At 46.0% G+C, this 20713-nt stretch overlaps 2 protein-coding genes across 2 annotated transcripts; one reads left to right on the top strand and one right to left on the bottom strand.

The window, feature by feature from the left end:
- Positions 1-214: 214 nt before the first annotated feature.
- Positions 215-8280, bottom strand: MESD (mesoderm development LRP chaperone). The gene is made up of 3 exons (XM_051628339.1): positions 8076-8280; positions 2603-2835; positions 215-1878 (listed from the first exon to the last, which is right to left on the bottom strand). Exons 1-3 carry the CDS (start codon positions 8238-8240, stop codon positions 1614-1616), a joined length of 663 nt encoding a protein of 220 aa, XP_051484299.1. The 5' UTR covers positions 8241-8280; the 3' UTR covers positions 215-1613.
- A 10039-nt stretch (positions 8281-18319) lies between these two features.
- TLNRD1 (talin rod domain containing 1) lies at positions 18320-20512 on the top strand. The gene has a single exon (XM_051628497.1). The coding sequence runs from the start codon at positions 18639-18641 to the stop codon at positions 19704-19706; it is 1068 nt and encodes a 355-aa protein (XP_051484457.1). The 5' UTR covers positions 18320-18638; the 3' UTR covers positions 19707-20512.
- Positions 20513-20713: the final 201 nt, after the last annotated feature.

Here is a 20713-nt window from a genome sequence, read left to right as displayed (position 1 = left end):
ATTTTCATGTTTCCACTCAGACAAACAGGCTAAAACATGTCTAATCAAGTGCGGCAGGAAAGGTTTCTTTAAACCTCAATTAATACAAACATAATTGCAATTAGAGAAAAACAATCACTTTGAACCTTCATCGACATCATTTACAGGTCGTCTCCCAGGTATCTAACCAATGCACAACAACTTACAAGATTTTACCACTCAGTGAAACAGTAAGTTCAGTGACATCTTTTATTTTAGAACAAGCATTCAGTAAGTCACAGTTTCCCACTTTTGATACTGAAGTATTCCACAAGATCAACCATTATGGTTCAATTAGGACCTTTTATCCAAAACACTTGGATTTTAGCACCTTAAATAAAGACTCAAAGTAACATCTTAGTCTTACTGAACGAAGGCAGTTAATACTGTGCTCATCCTCTGGAAAATTATGTGGACCATACATACTAGGTGCATTTAGTCCTTAATACATAGTAAGGCAGAAGGGAAACAATTCTAAGCAATACAGTTGACTGAATGGAATCTGAATAACAATAAATTCCTCCCAATTATACAAAGACTTCTAAGGAAAAATTTAATTTGCTCTCATACATCAAACCTCATAGCATATAAATCAAATGTTCATATACAATCAGCCATGTCACACAGGAATCTGTACCAAAAAATACAATCTGGTTATTAAGCTTCACTAAGAGATATGTGTAACTCAAGGTTTAACTCTGTACTGTAACTAGTGCTTTTTCAGAGATTTAAACAAACCCTTAAAACCAGTAAACCAAATTAATTTCAGAGTTAAAGCAATTTCACTGTCTACAAAATGGGGCACACATCATATTTGCACAGTCATGGTTCTTTGGCAGCAGCAGCAACCTGAATGCCATGAATCTGGATTTCCTTTCCCCCTGACACCCCTCATGCAGGCCCTCTAAGTCCATTAACACTCCTGCATCACTTCTGATGGGTAAGGAATCTCCTCTCTGCACTGAGTGGAAGTGCATTATCCAAATATCTACCAGCTTCTACCATGCTTCTGAGCAGTTCCATGAATTTCTTCAGACAGACGAAGGGGTTTGGATTATTTTAACGAAATAGGCAGTCAAACCATACATGTCCTAAACCCTGTAATTTCAGGTTATCTTTGGCCACTGTAACATTATTCTTTGCAATTTCAGGAAGTTTTGCCAACCGAGTCTAGCAAAGTGGCTTCCAAGACTATCTTTCAGCACTGCACTCTGCTACCTAATAGCAGCTAGGAGTCAATGACCAACCTGCACAGCCATGATGGATGTAGCTACTACACGTGTCCTGAGACTGTATTTCTTCTTTTCCATTTAAGTTTGTGACCTTACACACAGATTTGTACATTAATTTTAAACAACAAAAGCACTAAAAGCTATAAACTAAAGTAGTCAATTGCTGGTATGACACATTATCTTCCCCATAACTAAACAAATTACCAATATTGATAAGTAAACTGGTGAATTTCAAGAGAGAAGTCTTTTAACCTCAGTAATCTCTGCTTCCCTCCTGCCCCCCAATAAAGCTAGGAATTGTATGGAAATGTAGTTTCCCTTCAGGGAACAGCAGAGCAGCATTCAGTCTGGTTAAGGTGTCCATCATAGATCCTCTCTCTGCTTGGTTGCTCGGTTGTCCTCTTTGATGCTATTAGATTTCTTCTCTGCATCTTTTTTCTTCTTTACTTTTTCAGGTTTTGTTTTGTTTTTCACTTTCTCACTTTCTTCTGCTCCTTTGCCAGGATAAACCTGGCCCTCCAGGGTAACATCTGCACACCTTTCTTGATTTATCAGAAAGTCCTTGATCTCCCAGGCATAACCACCATCACGCAGCATAAAGATGGCACGATTTGAGCCAACAATAAACCTAGAGGAAAGATACCTGTCAGCTCCATACCTTTCAAGCACTACATTTCCCTTAATTCAGAGCACCTCCACAACTGAGGGACACATTTCAGAGCAACAAGTTGGTCTTCTTGTTGCCTGGGGAGGGGGACAAGAAACCAATTTTCTAGCCACAGTAATAATAAAACTTACTAAGTTGAAAAATAATCAAGGAGTAAAAATATGAAGAAAACAGAAGAACTAATTTGGCACTACATAAAATCCACTAATGGGCATTAAATTTGCTCTGCACACTTACTGCAACCCTTCTTAGCCTCAATTCAAGAGCACAGCATTCCCGTTTCAAAACGATCCTCTCTCTCTGAGAGAAAAAAAATAAATCACATTTTTCAACCAGGGGAACAAAAAGCTTTTTGTGGTGAGAAGTCTTCCAAGTGTGATGTTTTCCATCAAGCACATAAAGGCAAAGCACTGCAGCTAAAATTGATAAGTAGCTGAAATGTAATGAGATAAAAAGAAACTGAGTTGTATACATACATCATGTGTACATGTTAAGAAGATTTGTGCACACCAGAATTTTTGTAGTGTGACTTAAAACAAATTGGCATATAAACTGATACAGAAACAAAGAAATAATGATGGACAGTGGAGGTGGGGAAAAGGCATAGGATGAACAGTTGAAAAGACTTTCAGAAACAAACATGGGTGTTGCAAAAGCAAGAACTTCACCCCTGTCAACAACTTACCTTTGTACATCATAGTTTGCATTGAAGAGACTGCCCTGCCACAGGCTAGTAATTTCCTCTGTCTCCTTTTCTGTGGGATTTCCTGACACAGTGACAAACATCATCAAAGTCTTTCCCTTTTTCGTCAGCTTCAGGATACTTTCAGGCTTGCCTGGATCAATTTTTGAGAAATCTATTGGTGCTGGAGGCCTCTTGTGTTCAGGAAGATCTCCCTCTTCAATGTCATCATCCTTCTGTTTTTTTAAAAAAGAAAAAGGAGGCTTTAAACCCAACTGGTCCACAAAGCTGTTCTTTTTTGAAATTTCCCAATATTTACAAAATAACTCTGCTTTGATCAAGTATGTTTTATTCTAATGGAGATTCTCAAACCAAAGGAAATAGCGAGTTTTGTTTCAGGAAACTTCACCAGGAGTGCCCTTTAAATTTCCCCTCAAAATGATGCTCATTTTCATACTGATACATACTTCATCCTCAAGTCTAATTCAATACAAATTCACCTAAGTACTTAATTGTTGTCAAACCTGAGTCAAACGGTGACAACAATTTATTGGAGCCCAACATGGGGCTCAATTTTAAGCCCAGATTATAACTTTTCACTAACTGGGATTCAATCCAGCAAAGTCTCTCTCTTTTTCTCTCTCTCCTTCTCTACCTGGGTGGGAGAAGGAGGGAACTGAGAGCATTGTTGTCAAACCTGAGTCAAACGGTGACATAAAGTAACATTTTTTCTTCAGTTCCACATAAATATATTAAGTATACAAGATGAACTGAGAAAGCTACACTAAAAAGCCTTGTAGACACAGAAGGTCGTTTGTCTGAGTATTGTCTTCAGAGGTCAAAACTCACTTCTGGGAACTATGCAATAACTTGAGAATTCATTTTCCTTACTTCATGTCTTTAAAAAAAGACAAGAATTTATCATTTCAATGCTCATGCCACACAAAAACTTTTAGTAAAGGTTTCATTACTTTTCTAATGCACAGATACAGATCACAGTCTAACATAATCACCAAGACTGTATCACTCTTAGAAAAGAGAAAAAAACCTCCTTATGTCTCTGATGAGCTTGACAGGCATTTAAATATTTGGAAAAGCATAATTCAAACTGCTGCCCCTTCAAACAGCTCTAGCACAGAGGAGTAAATTTAGTAACAACCTCGACTAGCCAGAACTTGATTTCCTAAACAGTACTTGTATCACAGAATTAAAAAGTAAAAAAACCCAACCTAACAATAAAAACCCCCAAACCAAACAAAAACAAACAAACAAAAGAACTCCAACAAAACAGAAAAGCCCAGGAGTCTTCAATTCACATCCCCTCAAGCACTAGTAAATGAGGATGAATTAAGACAGATATTTTAGGTGTTGTTTTGACTTCAAGCATGCAAAGAATACACACATCATTCCATTAGCAACTTGACCTGTAGCAGTATCTAAAGACATTCCCTTCAGAAGCTGAGCTTGGTGTTTAGATCTAAGTGTGCACTGCCTCCTCATCTCTGCACACTTTTATACAAACACATCATCATCCTCTTACAACATCCCACTACAGGGAGCATCCCATACCCTTTAAGGTTTTATACGTGACCTCTGTTGTTTGGTGTCTTTCTGACAGGAGTTTAAAATGTAGTTACCATGGAATAAAAGCTGAAGAAGCCTTTCTTTCCTTGCTAATTACAAACCTGTTTCAATTTCCCAAGTCTGAAGCTTTCAAGTAGTTCACAGGCCTTTGAAAACTCCACATTAAGTGAAATGAGAACAAAGGAGAGCCCCAGGAAAGCCCCTCTGCCCTCACTAAGTGGGAACAATATCTAGCTCACATGAAGCTTGAAAATGCTCATATTGTACAGTGAAAATACAAAAATCTTACATGATAGAGTGAAAAATGTTCGTGAGAAGTAAAAACGAATGACTGCTAATAATAGATTGGTGTGGCTAGTGCAAAACCAGCTTATTTCACAGTTTTGAAGGGGAAAGGCAGAAACAAATGTTTCCAAACACTCCTCACACAACAGAGAATCTGACTTTGGATTTAGTGACAATGCAACCTACTAACAGACACTACCATTTTTCCCATAACTACTCAATGCTCGCCAAGCTGCGTTACAGCTTGAACAGAAACATGGTAAGAAGCAGTCAACAGCTACCCTACACAGCACTTCTCTTCTTGATGCTGTACAAACTATCATGCAGTTCTGTATTTACAAAACTATCTACAAAGTAAATAACTGGAAGTGAAATGTCTAGCAGATTCATTCATTTAAACAGTAACATGAAGCTTCACAGGAAAAGCATTACATAAGACACAGTAATAGATATTCTTTCCTTGTCCTCCCCTCAGCTCCCACTTTCATGCACTTCTCATCAATGCCTGGATTTTTGTTTTTAGAAATATTAGCAACATGTCACCTAATGTTGTTTAATATCTTAATTAAGGATATTGACGGTGGCACTGAGAGCACCCTCAGTAAGTTTGCTGATGACACCAAGCTGGGTGGTGCGGTCGATATGCCAGAGGATGGGATGCCATCCAAAGTGACCTGGACAAGCTAGAGAAGTGGGCCCAGGTGAACCTCATGAGGTTCAACAAGGCCAAGTGCAGGATCCTGCACCTGGGCCAAGGTCACCCAAGATATGAATACAGGCTGGGGGAGGTCACACTTAAGAGCAGCCCTGTGGAAAAGGCCCTGGGGGTACTAGTGGATCAAAAGCTGGACATGAGCCACCAATGTGCAGTTGCAGACCAGAAGGCTAACTCCATCCTGGGCTGTATCAAAAGAAGTGTAGCCAGCAGATTGAGAGAGGTGATCCTGCCCCTCTACTCTGCCCTGGTGAGACCTCACCTAGAGTACTGCATCCAGCTCTGGTGCCCCCAGAACAAGAAAGATGTGGACCTGTTGGAGGGTGTCCAGAGAAGGGCCACAAACATCATCCGAGGGCTGGAGCACGTCTCTTATGAGGACAGGCTGAGGGAGTTGGGAGCTGTTCAGCCTGGAGAAGGCTCCAGGAGGACCTCATAGTGGCCTTCAAGTACCTGAAGGGGGCCTACAGGAAAGCTGGGGAGGGTCTTTTTACAGGGGCTTGCAGTGAGAGGACAAGGGGTAATGGTTTCAAGCTGAAAGAAGAGAGATTTAGGTTAGAGAACAGATGTAAATTCTTCAGTGTAAGAGTGGTGAGACACTGGAACAGGCTGCCCAGAGATGCTGTAGGGGCTCCATCCCTGGAGGTGTTCAAGGCCAGGCTGGATGGGGCTCTGAGCAGCCTGTTCTGGTGGGAGGTGTCCCTGCCCGTGCAGGGGAGTTGGAACTCGATGATCTTTAAGGTCCCTTCCAACTCCAAAAATTCTATGATTCTGCAATTCCTTAGCCTATACATTTCAGTAACAGAAGGACCTCTGGGTCAGTTTCTCAGTTCTGTTTCTAGCTCCTCTGGACTCAAGGCTGCTGGAGAGTCCCCTTCCATTAGGGAAATCCCTAGGTGACTTCCTTTAGCTCTAGCTGTGCAACAGAGCCGCTGAAGCAACCACTATCTCTTTTTCAACATTCCCCATACTCATTTTCCACTAGATTGCTCTCCCAGTTCACTGGGCTCATGCTCCTGGCTGCACCAGCACAGTGCAAGGGGCAGCAGGATAGCTGGAACAGAGAGGTGGCTGTTTGTTCTGGGAAGGCTGCTGGAGCCCCAGCCTTGCCAGGCTTGCAGCTGACCCCAAGGATGTGAGGGCAACCACCCTCCAAGGCATTTAGACTAATTGCTGGGGAAACATCAAATATTAGGAGTCATCTCACTCAGTTCAAAGTAATGACACTTGACTCTACAGATCTGTGCCCCTCACTCCAGAGCATAATTCCTTCCCTTATCCAAACTCATAATGGCCCATTTGTTTCTCATCCCACCCCACCAAGTCCACTCATGCCCTTTCTCCTCTTCTATCCTCCAGCCACCACCCCCTCAAGTCTTTCATGCTCCTTGACTGCCACCAGGCAAAATGCCATACAGCTGACCGTCCCGAAGACCAGACAACTGTTAATTGTTGAACCCCTGCTTCAGTAACCTTTTTCTTCTAGAGCTCTGGCTATATGTGCATCTCCTCAGTGGCAATGCCAACCCAGGCAGCCAACTTCCCAGCTGCTCAGCCACATCTGCACACAACATGGCTACAAGCATTTGTGCAGCACATGGGGAACTGGATCAGAGACCTGATCCAGCTAAAGAGAAAAAACCCTGAACAGCCTCCTAACCCTGCTTGCTGTGTGGCTGGAACTGAATATACAGCCAGAGAGGAAAGACAGCATTAACCTGAGTCTCCCTTTCACCCAGGCATCTAATTCACAAACACAGAGATACCCTAAAGTTTTTCCAAACCATGCCAAATTTGGTTTAAATTGGACAGTATTATCATTTGAAAGTTGATTTTTTAGCAGCTGGGACTATCTGGTCCTTGGCCGATACCACAAACAGAAAGGAGAACTTTAATCTTTTCACATAGTTTTCTTTAAAATTTTAATTCAATTTTCTAAGAATGCCCATTCCTAAAGGGAGGGACAGAGTGACAGTTCACAGGATGAACAAGCCCATAACCTGCAGGTCCAAGGCAGACATCCTTACTTCTCACAGAAGTTACTGTATCTCAATTACACATGGAAACCCTACTTCTCCACCTTGACATACAGCTGTAACTGGGGTTACAGGAGACAGAAGCTCTCGCTCTAATACTTCCTCGAGTTTTTGCACAAAATATCACGGGGAACAACCTCATGGGAGAGAATAAAAGACACTGATGAGTGCTCTGGCATTTATCAGAAGATGGAAGACAAAAAACAGTGCAAAGAGCTGAACAGCAGCGTGACAACCACACGGAGGAAAGTGATGGGGAAGTGTCAAAGACGTTACAGCAGCAGCTGATGGGGGTGAAGGGGGGCAAGAGAGAGCTGAAACTGGAAGACTGGAATGGCAAAGAAGAAGATACCAAAACAACACATACCTACTCTGTAAAGGTGAACTGAGCATTTCTCCTTCATAGTGTATCTACCCTTCGCTCACAAAAGGTGTATCCCTTAGTACCGCAACCCAGCGGGCACTGAAGGGGGCTGCTGGCACGCACCGACAGCCCGTGCTGGGGGCTCAGGCGCTGGGAGGAGGGCAGGGGGCGGCAGGGCAGGCTGTGGGCTCCGGGAGATCCCCTTCCGTGCCCGCTCGCCCCGGTGCGGTCACCGCCGCAGACACGAAGGCGGAACCCCCGAGGAAGGCGCCCGGCCCCCGCCAGCTCAGCGCCCCCGAGCCTCGGGGACCCCTCCCGCCCGCGCCAGGCCGGGCCGCGGCCTCCCAGCCTCCCGCCTCCCGCAGCGGCGCGGCCGGCAGGGCAGCTCCGAGGGAGCGCGGCCCGGGCCCTCCCGCTCCCCTCTCCCGCGGCAGCCGCGCGGTCCCAGGCGCGGGATGCGGGAAGCGCAGCCCCGCGGCGGGTCCCCCGCACCTCCCACTGCTCCAGCAGCCGAGCCATGTCCGCGTCGTTGTAGTCCCGAATGTCCTTCTTCTTGGCCGGCCCGGCCCGCCGCTTCCCCTCCGCCTCGCTGGCCGCGGCTGCCGCGCAGAGCCACAGCGCCAGGCCCAGCAGGGCCCAGCCCGCGGCCGCCGCCATCTTCTCCCAGGCCTCGCCGCTGTGGAAGGCGGGCCCGGCTGCCTTAAAGGGGCGGCGGCAGCGGCGCCTCCGGCCGCGGGGAAAGAGGAGGAGGAGCTGGAAGAGGGGAAGGGCGAGACGGCTTCGACAGCGCCGGCGGGGCGGGCTGGGCGGCCCTGAGGGCAGGGACTAGGGGATGGGATGCGAGGCAACCGCTGCCCAGCCGGCCCGTGTGCGGCCGCTGCGGAGCGAGAGGAGGGTTGTTCCGCCTCCCGGGACGCGCCCGAGCAGCGGCAGCGAGCGGGGGGTGCGGGAGCCCCTGCTCCCAGCGCCGGGCCCCTCCCCGGGCTGCGGGGCGCGAATCCCGCACGACGGGCCCGTCGGGAGGATCCCGGCCGGGGCCGCGCAGGGTGTGGTCCCTGCAGGCTGTTGAGTGAAAGGTGGACACTGTGGGCTCTGCAAACAAAAATAAATCATAATAATTGCGTGAGGGACCTGCTCCTGGAACACAAGCTGTGCCATTTCTTTTTTGTTGCCTTCTTTTTTTAAGAGCGGGAAGACGAGCATCTGTTGGCTCGTCTCTGCGGTAGGAACTGGCCTGACTGCACCGAGTCTTCGGATTTTAACTTGTGTCTCAGCAATATTAAGTTTTTAGAAGAAGGCTTTAAAAAATAAAACTGTTTTGTTACTAAAATACCACTCCAAAACATCTGAGCACCACAAAGATGGTCCTTCTTCTTTGCACAAACTACTTTTCACACAGGTTGATGTCTGCATAGCCATGCTTCGCTCTTCATTTTTCCTCGTTGAAGCTGCTTTAATTATAAATAGCACTTTCTCTTTTGGCTTTTAAGCTATGGCTCCCAAGAAGTTTAAACTGGGGACTTCAATGAGACATCCCAGTGACAGCTGCTGGTGGATCCTAGTTCTGGCCAGGCTGCTCAGTGAGCAGGGTGCTTTTCCATTCAAGTGGGAGCACTGAAGGGAGAGCAGGTTCAGAGCAGAGGAGCTGATCTACAGAGCGCACACATCAACCCCCACGCTGCTAGAGCACGTTGTCCTATAATGGGACCAGGAGCCCACTGCGCTTATGGGCACAGATCCAGAAACAAAAGCAAAGACAAAACTAAATTCAGAACAAAAGCAGTCAGTGGGCAGCAGCGTGGGTTTGGGAGGCTTTCTGAATCCAGGACTAACTCTCGAAGTGGCAAGACAGACGCTGAAGAGCTACCCAGCTTGTGAAGACCAGGGAGACGTGCCGCGTGAAGCAGCAGCTTCCGAAGTGCACACGTAGCAGGAGAAACAGCAGAGGAGGATGTGGGATCCAAAATTTCAGCACCCTGATAAAAAACCAGCCTGGTCTGCTGCCTCCATGCTGAGGGTTATCATTTTAAAACATTTCAGACATACTACCAGGGTGCCTGAGAAACGGGAAGCAGTTAGACCATAGCTATTCATGGAGCTCGTTAACAGTAACTGAAATGGGGTTTTAGTCAAGTACTTCTCAGAAAGCTGTCCAATAAGCCTCTAATGAGCACATTTGCTCAGTGATTTCTCATTAAATATAATGAACATCAGGTATACTATATCAGATTGCCCTGATTAATGAGGTTTTACTTAAGTATGTTTCTGGTAACTTTTGTTATTACTGGATCATGTGTACATTCACTGCAAACAAAATAAAGACTAAAGACTCAGTTTTGGAATGCTGGACTTACAGCATAAAATATTTTCACTGACTTTCTACTGGGAAATATTTTCTTCAATTCTGTTTTCTCTTACTCAAACAAACCAAGCCAACTTGGCTTTTTCTTTATCGTCTGGTGCTAAACTCAGATGTGGATCCCAAATGTAAGCCAATTCCCTTTGGTAAGTGGTTCAGGATATCCAGCACTGCACCAAACAATACTGTGCATTTCCTTATCATGCACATAAAAGCTTTAAATTGAAAGGGAGGTAGTTTTAATGCATGGCTTTGGCCTTGCAACTGTCTCTGCTCAGGCAGAACTGTGTCCAGGAAGGACTTGTTCAAATTATGCTCTTTGTGGAGCCAGCAGCAGGACAAACACCTATTCAGCCTCTCTCTGTGCTCTGCTGTTGTTCTTTCCCATGCAAGAAACAACAGCAATGCAGCTAGAAATACATATCACTGACAGGGGCAAATTAAATTGCATTTGCTTTTTAATGAAGCACATTGTGTTTTGTTCAGAGTATCTATAGAATCATACAAATACACTTTTTATAGCTTAAGCATTTTTGTGTTCCTCAACAGTTTTTATAGTCCTGGCAGCTATCACCATTATGATTACAATACAGAGCATACCTGGTAAGAGATGGCTACTTTCATTACAGATTGCAGAAGTAAGGTTAAAGGCTTTCTCTTGTAGCTGTAAGTCCCATCTGAACATGTCAGGGAATGTCTCAAGCTGTGGCTGTCACTTTTACTTCTGCAACATGTAGACCACTAGTAGTACTTTCAGTTACAAAGTTATGCCTTACCAGAACGGGAGATCTACCTCCCCCAGTGGATGTGAACTGTTCTCTTTATTGACTAGAGTTAGGTCAAGCTGTAATATGAGAAGATTCAGGATGTTCTGAATTTCTGCTAATGAAGTTTGGGATTAAATATAACCTGCATTTTTGGAACTGTATTTGTGCAAAATATACTTCCCATGTCATTATTTCTTAGGAGTTAGGAGCATAATGTGCATACACTTTTAGCTGCCGAAAGGTCTCTGAAGTCTTTGCTGGTGGAAGGTTCTTGTGTGCATTTTTCTATTTTAAAGTGGATTCTCATTTATGACATTCTACTTTTCTTTGCAAATGAAGTACAGCAGGGTCTGAAAGCCTGGCCCATTTGTTGGAATGAAACCATGGAAAGAACAAAGAACTTGACTTCATCAAAGCAAGGGCAGTGCCTTCTTGGAAGGACATATAGACAATTAAGAGATTAAACTAACAGGATCAGAAGATCAGCCCTAAGCGTGCTGAAGGGAGAATAAATGTGCAAGGGCTACTTGATATCAGCATATGCCATGTCTGGAAGAATTAATTAATTTTAAGAACTCTACTAATACAAAAGGATGTTTAATACTGGCTCAGATTAATGAAGTGTTGTGAAAAGCAGTGATTACTTTGAATATTTAAAATGACTGAGGTCTGGTGTACAGCTGTGCTGTTTATACAGCCTGATGGGCATTAGAACTGCTTTTGCACCTACCAGCTCAGCAAAGGACCAGGCTAATATTGTGTTAAACAATACAGAAGACTTGCTGAGTAACAGATCCAGATCCCAAAAAACCTGAAGGAAGTTTAAAGACGACCCAGCATTCAGAGCAGGCTTACCTTGTTTAAAAACACTGTCACATTATTTTACAGAATGTCAGGATATTCCAAGGTACAACATGCAAAATTAATGTGTTCATAGGTTAAATTACCTTAAGTACTCTAAATGTTCCCCTGCAGAGACAATCTAATGCATGAGCTCTCATGCAAAGACAGTGCATGTGATCATTCTGACCTCTGAATGCAGCCATGCTCAGAGAAAACTTGAAGAATCCGACATGAACATGGTATCTTTAAAAACAACTGACTGTCTAGTTGCAATACAGCTATAGCCTGTAATCCTTAAATTCAGGAAAAAACACAGAATGTTGCTGTTAATACTCATCACCAAATGCAACACGTGCTTCAAATCTGTGCTGGTGAAAACTATGTACTGGTTGCACAAGTTAAAGTTACCCTATTAAAAAAAGAATTACATTAAATCAATGTCAAAGAAGATTTACACAGTTCCCACAGGAATTCCATTTATAGCCTAATTTCCACAATCTAAGTGAAATTAATTTTGTAGTCCCAATTTGATTTTAGGTTTACAGGTCAGTTTTGGCACTTACATCTAATGTAAGTAATATATTAGATGAACTTCTGATGAATTAAAGCTGCTAGACTTAAACCAGTAATGGTCAACAGTTCTCACAGAGCACACAGGCACAATGAGAGAAGTGTAGGATCAGAGACTCCTATGAAAACATCTGTTAAAATTCTCTCACAACATATATTTTTTTTTAAAAGGGGGAGGGGGAGAACCCAAACCCTTCTGTAGAGTATTACAGCTGCAGGACAGAATGTACTACCAAAAGTACAAATCAGGAAGGGTGGACCCTTGCACATTTTGTTCAAAATACTGTGTTCCCCTTTGATGTAAAAAAAAAAAAACAATACAAAAAACCACCACCAAAAAACAGACCCAGGAGTCTGAAGGGAGGGTCTAGGATTCCTGTTTATGCTGGACCATTCCTATCAATAGCATTTACCACTCTTCCATGAAGTGCCTCTGAGTTTCAAGCCAACTGACCTACAAACCTGCATCTGGCCTTTCCTGCCTGCTCCAGGGAGGGACAGTGGGCACAAGGAGCTACGTTGCACCTCCCATCCTCCTGGGCACTACCCTTACAACACACTGTGTGTAGATGGTAGATAAGAACATGAAGCAGAAACCCATAACTGGTCATATTAACATAAAATATGGCACAGCCTTCCATTCCATGCAGAAAGACTTTTGTAGCTGCATTTTCCTCTTCATAAAAATGTCTCTTTTCCATGCCAGTATATTCAATATCCATGGTAACAGCAGGGGACAACTAATTGATTATTTGTGGTAAGTGGTAAAAGCAACAGCACAATAAATTGTGAATAAAAGGACAACATTAAAAACACTTTTGCTGTATTATCTTTCAGTTGAGCAACAGGAGCTAACCAGCATTTTAGACATAACTGAGATACTTACATTTCTGGTATCTATGTAATATATTTTCTCTTATCCTTGATGTTGTGTTTTTAACTATGCCATATTAAAAAAAGAAACCACAACACATGAAAACATGTCTCCAAAAGCTCATCTGTTATTCCAAAAGCTAATTATTTATACACAAAATCATTTCCAAAGAAGAAAAAAACAAATCCAAAAGTTGTGGCTGTGTGCATGTTGCTGTCACAAGTGATCAGTTAAGTGTTCCTCCAGATCTCTAGCTGCCTTTTTTTTGCTGTGCACTGACCAGTTCTCAGGTTGCATCCCTGGTGTATCAACCATGATTACCTCTGCAGACTTAAGACAGACCCAGGTTTCAGAGTTTTAGTCTCTCGTGAAGCAATGACTGTAAGTACTGACCACAAAACACTTACTTAGCACCAAAACACTGAGGACAAAATAGATCTTAAAACCAATAAACCAATCAACACACTTGCTTTTCCTTCTGTGTGACTTACCCGTACATTGCTGCAGAGAGGACAGCCCAAGTTCTTCCAGCCTCTTCTGCAAAGTCTGCCTCTGTGTTAAACTACTTCTTCCCTCAGTCTCTGCCCACTTTCTCCTGCTCTGATCTTTAGTTCTCAGCCTGATAAACCAGCTGCATCCCTTGGAATTGGAGCTATCATCTCGTAATTACCACCTCATGGGTTTAGTCACCTAGAGCTGACATGGGGGAACCACTGAATTGCCGTTTAGTCTTTCAACAGTGAGTTCCCTATTAAGTTAGATACATTTATATAGGAACATACTTTAAAGTAGTATAACCCATTGTACAGAACTTCCTCTCACTGACCTGGCCACATACAGTGTTCATTAAATTATCATAACTTGGTATTCTTCAGCTATTACTCAACACTGGCCACATGGGCAAAAATCAATTCTTCCTTCACACACACACACAAAAAGAAAAAAAATTACTAAGCAATAAAAGGGCCAGGTCCTGTCAGATGATTCAGGAAAGAAGCCTTCAGCCTCCAGTTTCTGTTGTACTAAGCACAATGCAAAATAAAGATCAATGTGACGAAAGAAGAGCTCATACAAGTAAGCCAATCTTCTGTACACTCCTAAGCCACATTAAAAAGCCTTTTAATCCCTTGTATCTGACAATGCCTGCTGTTTTCAGCCCCAGAGAGTTATTTCATTTAGACTCTGTCAGTGAAACCTTTTTAAAGCCAAGTATGGCTACCTCATTGTCATGTCTTCTAAGTCTGTACACCAATTCACAAAGCTGCCCAAGTCCTGTGGGTCACCTCTGGACTCAGCATCCATGAAATAAATGGGCATGCACACATTCTCCTTCAAAGAGATGTGCAAAAAGACCTATGAAGGAAATACCCACCCCAAACATCACTGAGTAAAAGTTTCCTCCTAGACCACACTGACACATCTACTGCAGCTTTAAGCATGTAACTAGCTGATCCTCATTCCTATTCCTGTTGCTGGACTCAAGAGAATCTGTCTTTAAGGCTCTCTTATAGTATAACTGTGTGTTGATGGTCATAAAATAATGATGGTAAACCCAGACCATGAGTGATCTTGAAGCCAGCCAGGCCAGGTGTCCTTATGAAGAAACAACACTGTCTGTAGGAAGGATCTAACAGGCAGCTGCTTCAAGAAATGTCTCCTTCATGGTAAAATGATCAATTAAGGTAGTAATTTCTACCAAAGAGCAAACCAAAAGGTCACTCTTTATCACACATTTCATATATAGTAGAGCTGAACATCCAGGTCTACTCCTGGAGGAAAATGACATCCAGCAAGACTGCCTTGGAGACAGACAGGCCACAAGAAACAGCTACTACATGGCAACTATTACTGGTTTTGCCCCTCGCTAATACTGAGACTGATAAGCACTGGATCAGCCTTGTGGGAGGACTGAAGAAGCTCAAAGAACATTTGCTTTATATTACAGCAGTTACCAAGAGCCTTGGTGGCCCTGCCAGCTGTGAGGAACTGCCATGAGTTGTGGCCTAGCTGTGTTTCTGGCATGGGCAGCAGGGAGGAAGGCAGGTGGAAAAGCCAGAGCAGGAACTTTCCAAACTAAGGATCTCTCTGCTTTGTCCTTGGGGAATGGCACAAATCATACAGAGCATTATGGCAGCAGCATCTAAAAATGGAAAAGATTATTAGGTCATTTACCACCTCTTTTAGCCAGGGGTGAGACCTAGGTTTTCTAAAATGAAATCTTTCCAACTCTAATTAAATGTAGTCAATCCTCATTAAAAATAAACTAGGTTCATATTCATGAGAGGTATCCCTCTTGCAACATAATGTCTCCCTGCCTCATTTAAGGACAAATCTGGAAATATTTTGAAATACAATTCAGCAGGCTTCTGCTCCCCATTGATTTTTATTTTTCAGAGTATTCTGAAATCATTCCTATTTATAGTTTTGAAAACGAGTTGCTGGCAGGAAGCCAAAATTGTTTAGGCCCAAATCATGACCTTCCTTTAAACTGCTATAATCTGACTCAAGTAAACAGAAGTTTCCCTCACACTGTTCCTGTGAAGAGGGATGGGTGGGGAACGGCTGTACTTTTGACACACCCAACCACCAGTATCTGCCCCTTTCCTAAACCCTGGCTCTAGAGCAAGGGTGTCCCCCTGCCCCCCCAGAGCTCACATCCTGTTAACCCTCCACTTTCCCATCTGCATTCATCCTGCTCACGTACCTCTGTACAAGTCAGTAGAGAAGGCCAAAAGTTGTTCTACTTAATGGGTGAGAATATCTACAAATAACCTTGTCCAAAGCTCTTTAAATATATGCAGTCCATTAGATGGGCTCTGTTTGTGCTGGGACATGGTTGGATCTGGCCTGCAAGTGAGAAGCCTGGTCCAATTTTCATTTATATCAAGGTCACTTATACCCCTGCAGCAGTATAAACACCTCAGGATGTTAACGTAACTGTGAATTAGGACAACTGTATTTCTTGATTTCTGTAGCCTTTTAAACGCATTGTAAATGCCTAAATGAAGTGGCTAACTTAAAAAGCAAAGTCTGATAGAAAGGAGACAAAGAATGTGATTATTTAGCTGCAGCTTAACCCGTATCAAAATATATAATGCATGTAAGATGTGGTTTTAACAGGGATTCTGATTATTTAGGATCACCTTGGTGGAGGTACTGCCTAACAGCAGTGAGCGGGATGCGTGGGTCACCACCAGTTACCAAACTATTCCCCCTGCAAGCATCCCAGGCAGCATCAAGGCCATCTTCATATAACCTGTTCCAGCCCAATTACTAATTTTAATGTTGTGATTGTTCAATGGCATTTGATTTACTGTGCACACCACCTGGCTTTTGACAAAAATCGTCTAACAAAAAAGTTCTTGATGTGCCGCAGGATGGAAACAGGCCAGAGGAGAAAGCCTCCTTTGCAGAGCCTTTCCGTACACAAAGCGAAGTGTCAGCAGGTTTATATTTTCCCCTGCTACATTCTAAGGGCAACCAGTCTTTAAACACAGTGACAGAAACAAATGAAACACAGCAAACGCACTTCCATTGGTTTAAAAAAATGGGTCAAGCCTAGTGCTGAGGGAAACATCTCTGTGTAAACAAAGAGGTAGTAATGCCCCGCAGCATATTTACAGCACCAATTACGGGTAGCAAGAGGTCGGGCTTTTTAACCAAATCAAAGTCAAGCCACCCCCCTCCCCACTTCCTCGAGCCTCCCTCCCCCGATGTGAGGAAGGCTTTTCCCGCAGCGAAACCGTCTTGGACCCGTTACCGCACCTCCCGAAGCGGGGCAGGGGCTGCTCCACCTGCAGCCCGGCCCTGCGCGGCCCGTGCCGACCGGGACGTCCCGCTTCCCTGGCGGGCTGCCCGGGACAGCCGTCCCACTCGGGACGCCCGCGGCCCCGCGGGGGCGGCTCCTCAGCTCCCCCCCCCTTCCGCATCTCCTCCATCTCCGCGCTCCCGCCCAAACGGCGGCCGCACCATCCCGCCCGGCTGCCCTTCTCTTTCTCCCGTTCCCACTCCCGCTCCTTCTCCTCCCAGCAGCCCTCCCCGCGCTCACCCCCCACGCCGTCATTTATTTATTCCCTCAGCGCTCTTTAATCCCCTGCCCGGCGGAGTCGGGGCTCTTCTCCGGCCGGCGGGGCAGCGCGGCTGTGCCGGTGCCGGTGCCGGTGCCGGTGTCCGCTGCCCGGTCCCTTCCCGGCGCCGGTGCCGCCGCGGCAGGGCGCTGCTGCCCCCTCCGCCTGGGAGGAGCGTGGGGCGGCGGGCGTGGAGCGGGGCGGCGGGGGGAGGGCAGCATTTAAACGAAGGGCGGTGACACCGCACAAAAGATTTCGATAGGCTTAAGTGAGGTTACAGCAAAGGCAACGGGAGGGGGGGAGCCTCCCTCAGAGCCATGCAGCGTCTGGCTGGCAGATCCGCCGCAGCCGCCTCTTTCCAATAGTTTGTCTGAAAGCCGGAGAAAGGGAATTTAAAAGAAGATTTCTTCCCCCCTCCTTTTTTTTTTTTTAATTTTTTTCTTTTCTTTTTTTTTTTCTTCTTTTTTTTTTTTTTTTTTCCTCTGGGAGTTGGCGACTCAGCCAGAAAACATGGCAGGAGGAGCGCAAGGCCGGGCGGGTCGCAGCATCCGCGGCTGCAGCCCGGAGCCACCACCCTTGTTTGCGGGAAGAGCCTAAGTTGGTGCGGCGGCCACAGCGGGAGCCGGGCAAGGAGGGGCCGGCGGCGCCGAGTCTGCGGGGCCCGGGGGCGCGGGGCATGGAGCGCGGCGGCGGGGAGCGAGCTCGCAGCGCCCGCCTGAATGATCGAGGCAGGAAGGAGTGAGGCAGCGGCAGAAGGAAGGGGAACGGATCCCGCCCAGCACCCGGATCCGGTGGAGCTTTTTTTCCCCCTCCCTCCTTCTTTCTTTTTTCTTCTTTTCCTTTTATTTTTTTTCCCTTCCCCTCTGCCGTCCCCCTCCCTGCCCCGCTTCCCTCCCGGGCCCGGCGGCGGGGCAGTGGCGGCGGGCGGGCCACACCCTCCGCGCCGCTTCCTGCGAGCCGGCGGCGCGGGGCCGCGGCGGGCGCGCCGGGGGCGGCACATGGTGCGCAGCCGCCGCCCCTCCGGCCCTGCCGAGCTGCGCCCGCCTGGCGCTGGCCGAACGCAGGGCAACTCGGAGGGCTGCGCCCTGACCCCAACTCCGGGCGGCTGCCGGGCGGCTCTGAGGGATTCCGTCTGGTAGGAGGGAACTTTGCGCAGGATCCCGCAGCCGGGAAGCCGGAGGAGGTGGTGGAAGGGAGGGAAGCCAACGTGCGAAAAGGGAAGAAGAAGAAGAAGGAAAAAAAAAAAAAAAAAAAAAAAAAAAAAAAAGGAAATCTATTTTTAGCTGCACGATGCCGGACCGGGGCCCGGGGGCTCCCGGCGAGCGCCGAGCTGCGGGAGCGCCGTAGGAGCCAAGGCGGGCAGCGGAGCGGGGCGGGCGCCCCGGCGGTGCTCGCTCCCCGCAGCAGCGGCAGCCCCAGCGCCCAGAGCCTTTTCTTGCCTCGCGGCGATTAATGGAATGATGTTGCGGAAAAGGCAGAGCGATCCTGCCGGGCTCAGTCGGGACTGCTCGGGCGGCGGTGGCAGAGGCGGTGGCAGTGGGGTAGCGAGCGGCATGCGAGTGCCCCCCCGGCGCTATGGCTAGCGGCGGCTCTGGCAAGTCCAGCAGCGAGGTGTCCGGCGGTGGCATCCCCAGCAGCAGTTCCCTGCAGAGGAAGAAGCTCATCTCTATCTGCGACCACTGCAAGATCAAGATGCAACTGGTGGCTGACCTGCTCCTGCTGTCCAGTGAGACCAGGCCGGTGAACACTGAGAGCCTGTCTGTCTTTGGTGAGTCCTTCGAGAAGTGCAGGGACACAATCATTGCCAGGACCAAAGGACTCTCCATCTTGACCCATGACGTCCAGAGCCAGCTCAATATGGGACGCTTCGGGGAGGTGGGGGAAAGCCTGATGGAGATGGGGGAGCTGGTGGTCTCCCTGACTGAATGCTCTGCCCATGCTGCCTACCTGGCTGCAGTGGAGACTCCGGGCGCCCAGCCTGCTATGCCTGGCTTGGTGGATCGCTACAAGGTGACCCGATGTAGGCATGAGGTGGAGCACGGCTGCGGGGTCTTGAAGACCACCCCTCTGGCAGATATGAGCCCTCAGCTCCTGCTGGAGGTTTCTCAGAACATGTCCAAGAACTTGAAATTCCTGACAGATGCCTGTGTGCTGGCCAGTGAGAAATCCAAGGATAAATTTGCTAAGGAACAGTTCAAACTCAGTGTCAAATGTATGAGCACCAGCGCCTCTGCCCTCTTGGCGTGTGTCAAGGAGGTCAAGACTTCACCCAGTGAGCTGACCAGGAACCGATGCGTCTTGTTCAGTGGACCTTTGGTGCAGTCTGTCTACGCTCTGGTGGGCTTTGCCACTGAGCCCCAGTTTTTGGGTAAAGCTGCCACCATTAATCCAGAGGGCAAAGCTGTGCAAACTGCCATCCTAGGAGGAGCCATGAGCGTGGTATCTGCTTGTGTGCTCCTGACCCAATGCCTCAGGGATATAGCCCAACACCCCGAAAGTAGCACCAAAATGAGCGATTACAGGGAAAGGTTGAGGAACTCAGCTTGCGCCGTCTCGGATGGTTGCAACCTGTTATCTCAGGCACTAAGAGAAAGATCTTCACCCAGGACTTTACCGCCAGTGAACTCCAATTCTGTGAATTAACCCCCACTTCTTCTGTTTAGATCCCAGTCATTGCTAAAGGAAAATAATATCCCACCTCCTCGCCCCTTTTTTGTATACCAAAGAATTTGCTTGGATGAGCCCAATCCTTTGATTTCATGTGGTGAAGAAGCAGAACAGCGTTTTCAAACTATGCGTACTAATAAAGGTAGCCAGTTCTGGCTTAGTTTTATTTTACTTTAAAGTCAAGCAAGTATCTGGAGATAGATCTTCCTTTATTTAGCAAGGTATCCACACAAACGGTGACAACTGTTTAAAGGTTTTCTTTGTATTTGGGGAGGTGGGGGTATCTGAAAAAGGAAAAAAAAAAAGGCTTTAATCGCGCTGGGTGCGGTTTTTAAAGTTTGTCTTGTCTTGTCTTCCGAAATTTCCCTTCTAAATTTTACTGTTCAGTTGTGCAGGAAAAAGGTTACCTCAGTTCTCACTCACTTTAAAAAAAAAACCCAACCTAAAAAAACCCAACAACACATAGATGGTGGATGTAGCTACTATTTGGTTTGGTTTTGTTTTGTATGACTTTTTTTTTTTTTTTTTTTTTATTCTGCATCAAGTGTTAGGTTAGAAGTGCATTTGGTGTGTAGGAGTGGAAGGACTGGAGGTTGTGATTATGTTTTCCATGTGTTGATTTCCAAACTGGGGGAAAAGCTACTGTGAGTGTTTAAACAAACAAACAGAAAAAAATTACACTATAACAAAAGTGATTTTTAATTTTTTTTTTCCAATGTCAGTTTTTATCTTGCATGTACTGGAGTATTTATTTCATCTATTAAAATGTTATGTTTCTCAGATGTCTTTCTGTGAATCTCTTGAATACTTGAACAGCGAGGCCTGTTTGCATTGTATGTCATTTTCCCCAGGGAATGGGTGGTACAAACGTAACTGTAGTTCTAGACAGCAGCATACAGGCTGCAATTATTTTTATAAATACTGTCCCTCCTGCAATGCCACCCCTCCTCCTCAGGATGCCTCTTGACAAGGATACTCTGGAG

The sequence above is a fragment of the Apus apus genome, chromosome 10 (assembly GCF_020740795.1).
Source record: "Apus apus isolate bApuApu2 chromosome 10, bApuApu2.pri.cur, whole genome shotgun sequence".
Taxonomy (NCBI): Eukaryota; Metazoa; Chordata; class Aves; order Apodiformes; family Apodidae; genus Apus; species Apus apus.
Note: the sequence above shows the minus strand (reverse complement) of the source record. Positions and strands in the feature narration are given on the sequence as shown.

What these genes read in the sequence shown, in the direction of transcription:
- MESD (XM_051628339.1), bottom strand. Translation starts at nt 8,240, where the DNA reads ATGGCGGCGGCCGCGGGCTGGGCCCTGCTGGGCCTGGCGCTGTGGCTC. An exon ending in GGCTGCTGGAGCAGTGGGAG is followed by an intron (nt 2,836 to 8,075) that starts GTGCGGGGGACC and finishes TTAAAAAAACAG; the next exon opens with AAGGATGATGACATTGAAGA. An exon ending in GCAAACTATGATGTACAAAG is followed by an intron (nt 1,879 to 2,602) that starts GTAAGTTGTTGA and finishes TCTTTCCTCTAG; the next exon opens with GTTTATTGTTGGCTCAAATC.
- TLNRD1 (XM_051628497.1), top strand. Translation starts at nt 18,639, where the DNA reads ATGGCTAGCGGCGGCTCTGGCAAGTCCAGCAGCGAGGTGTCCGGCGGT.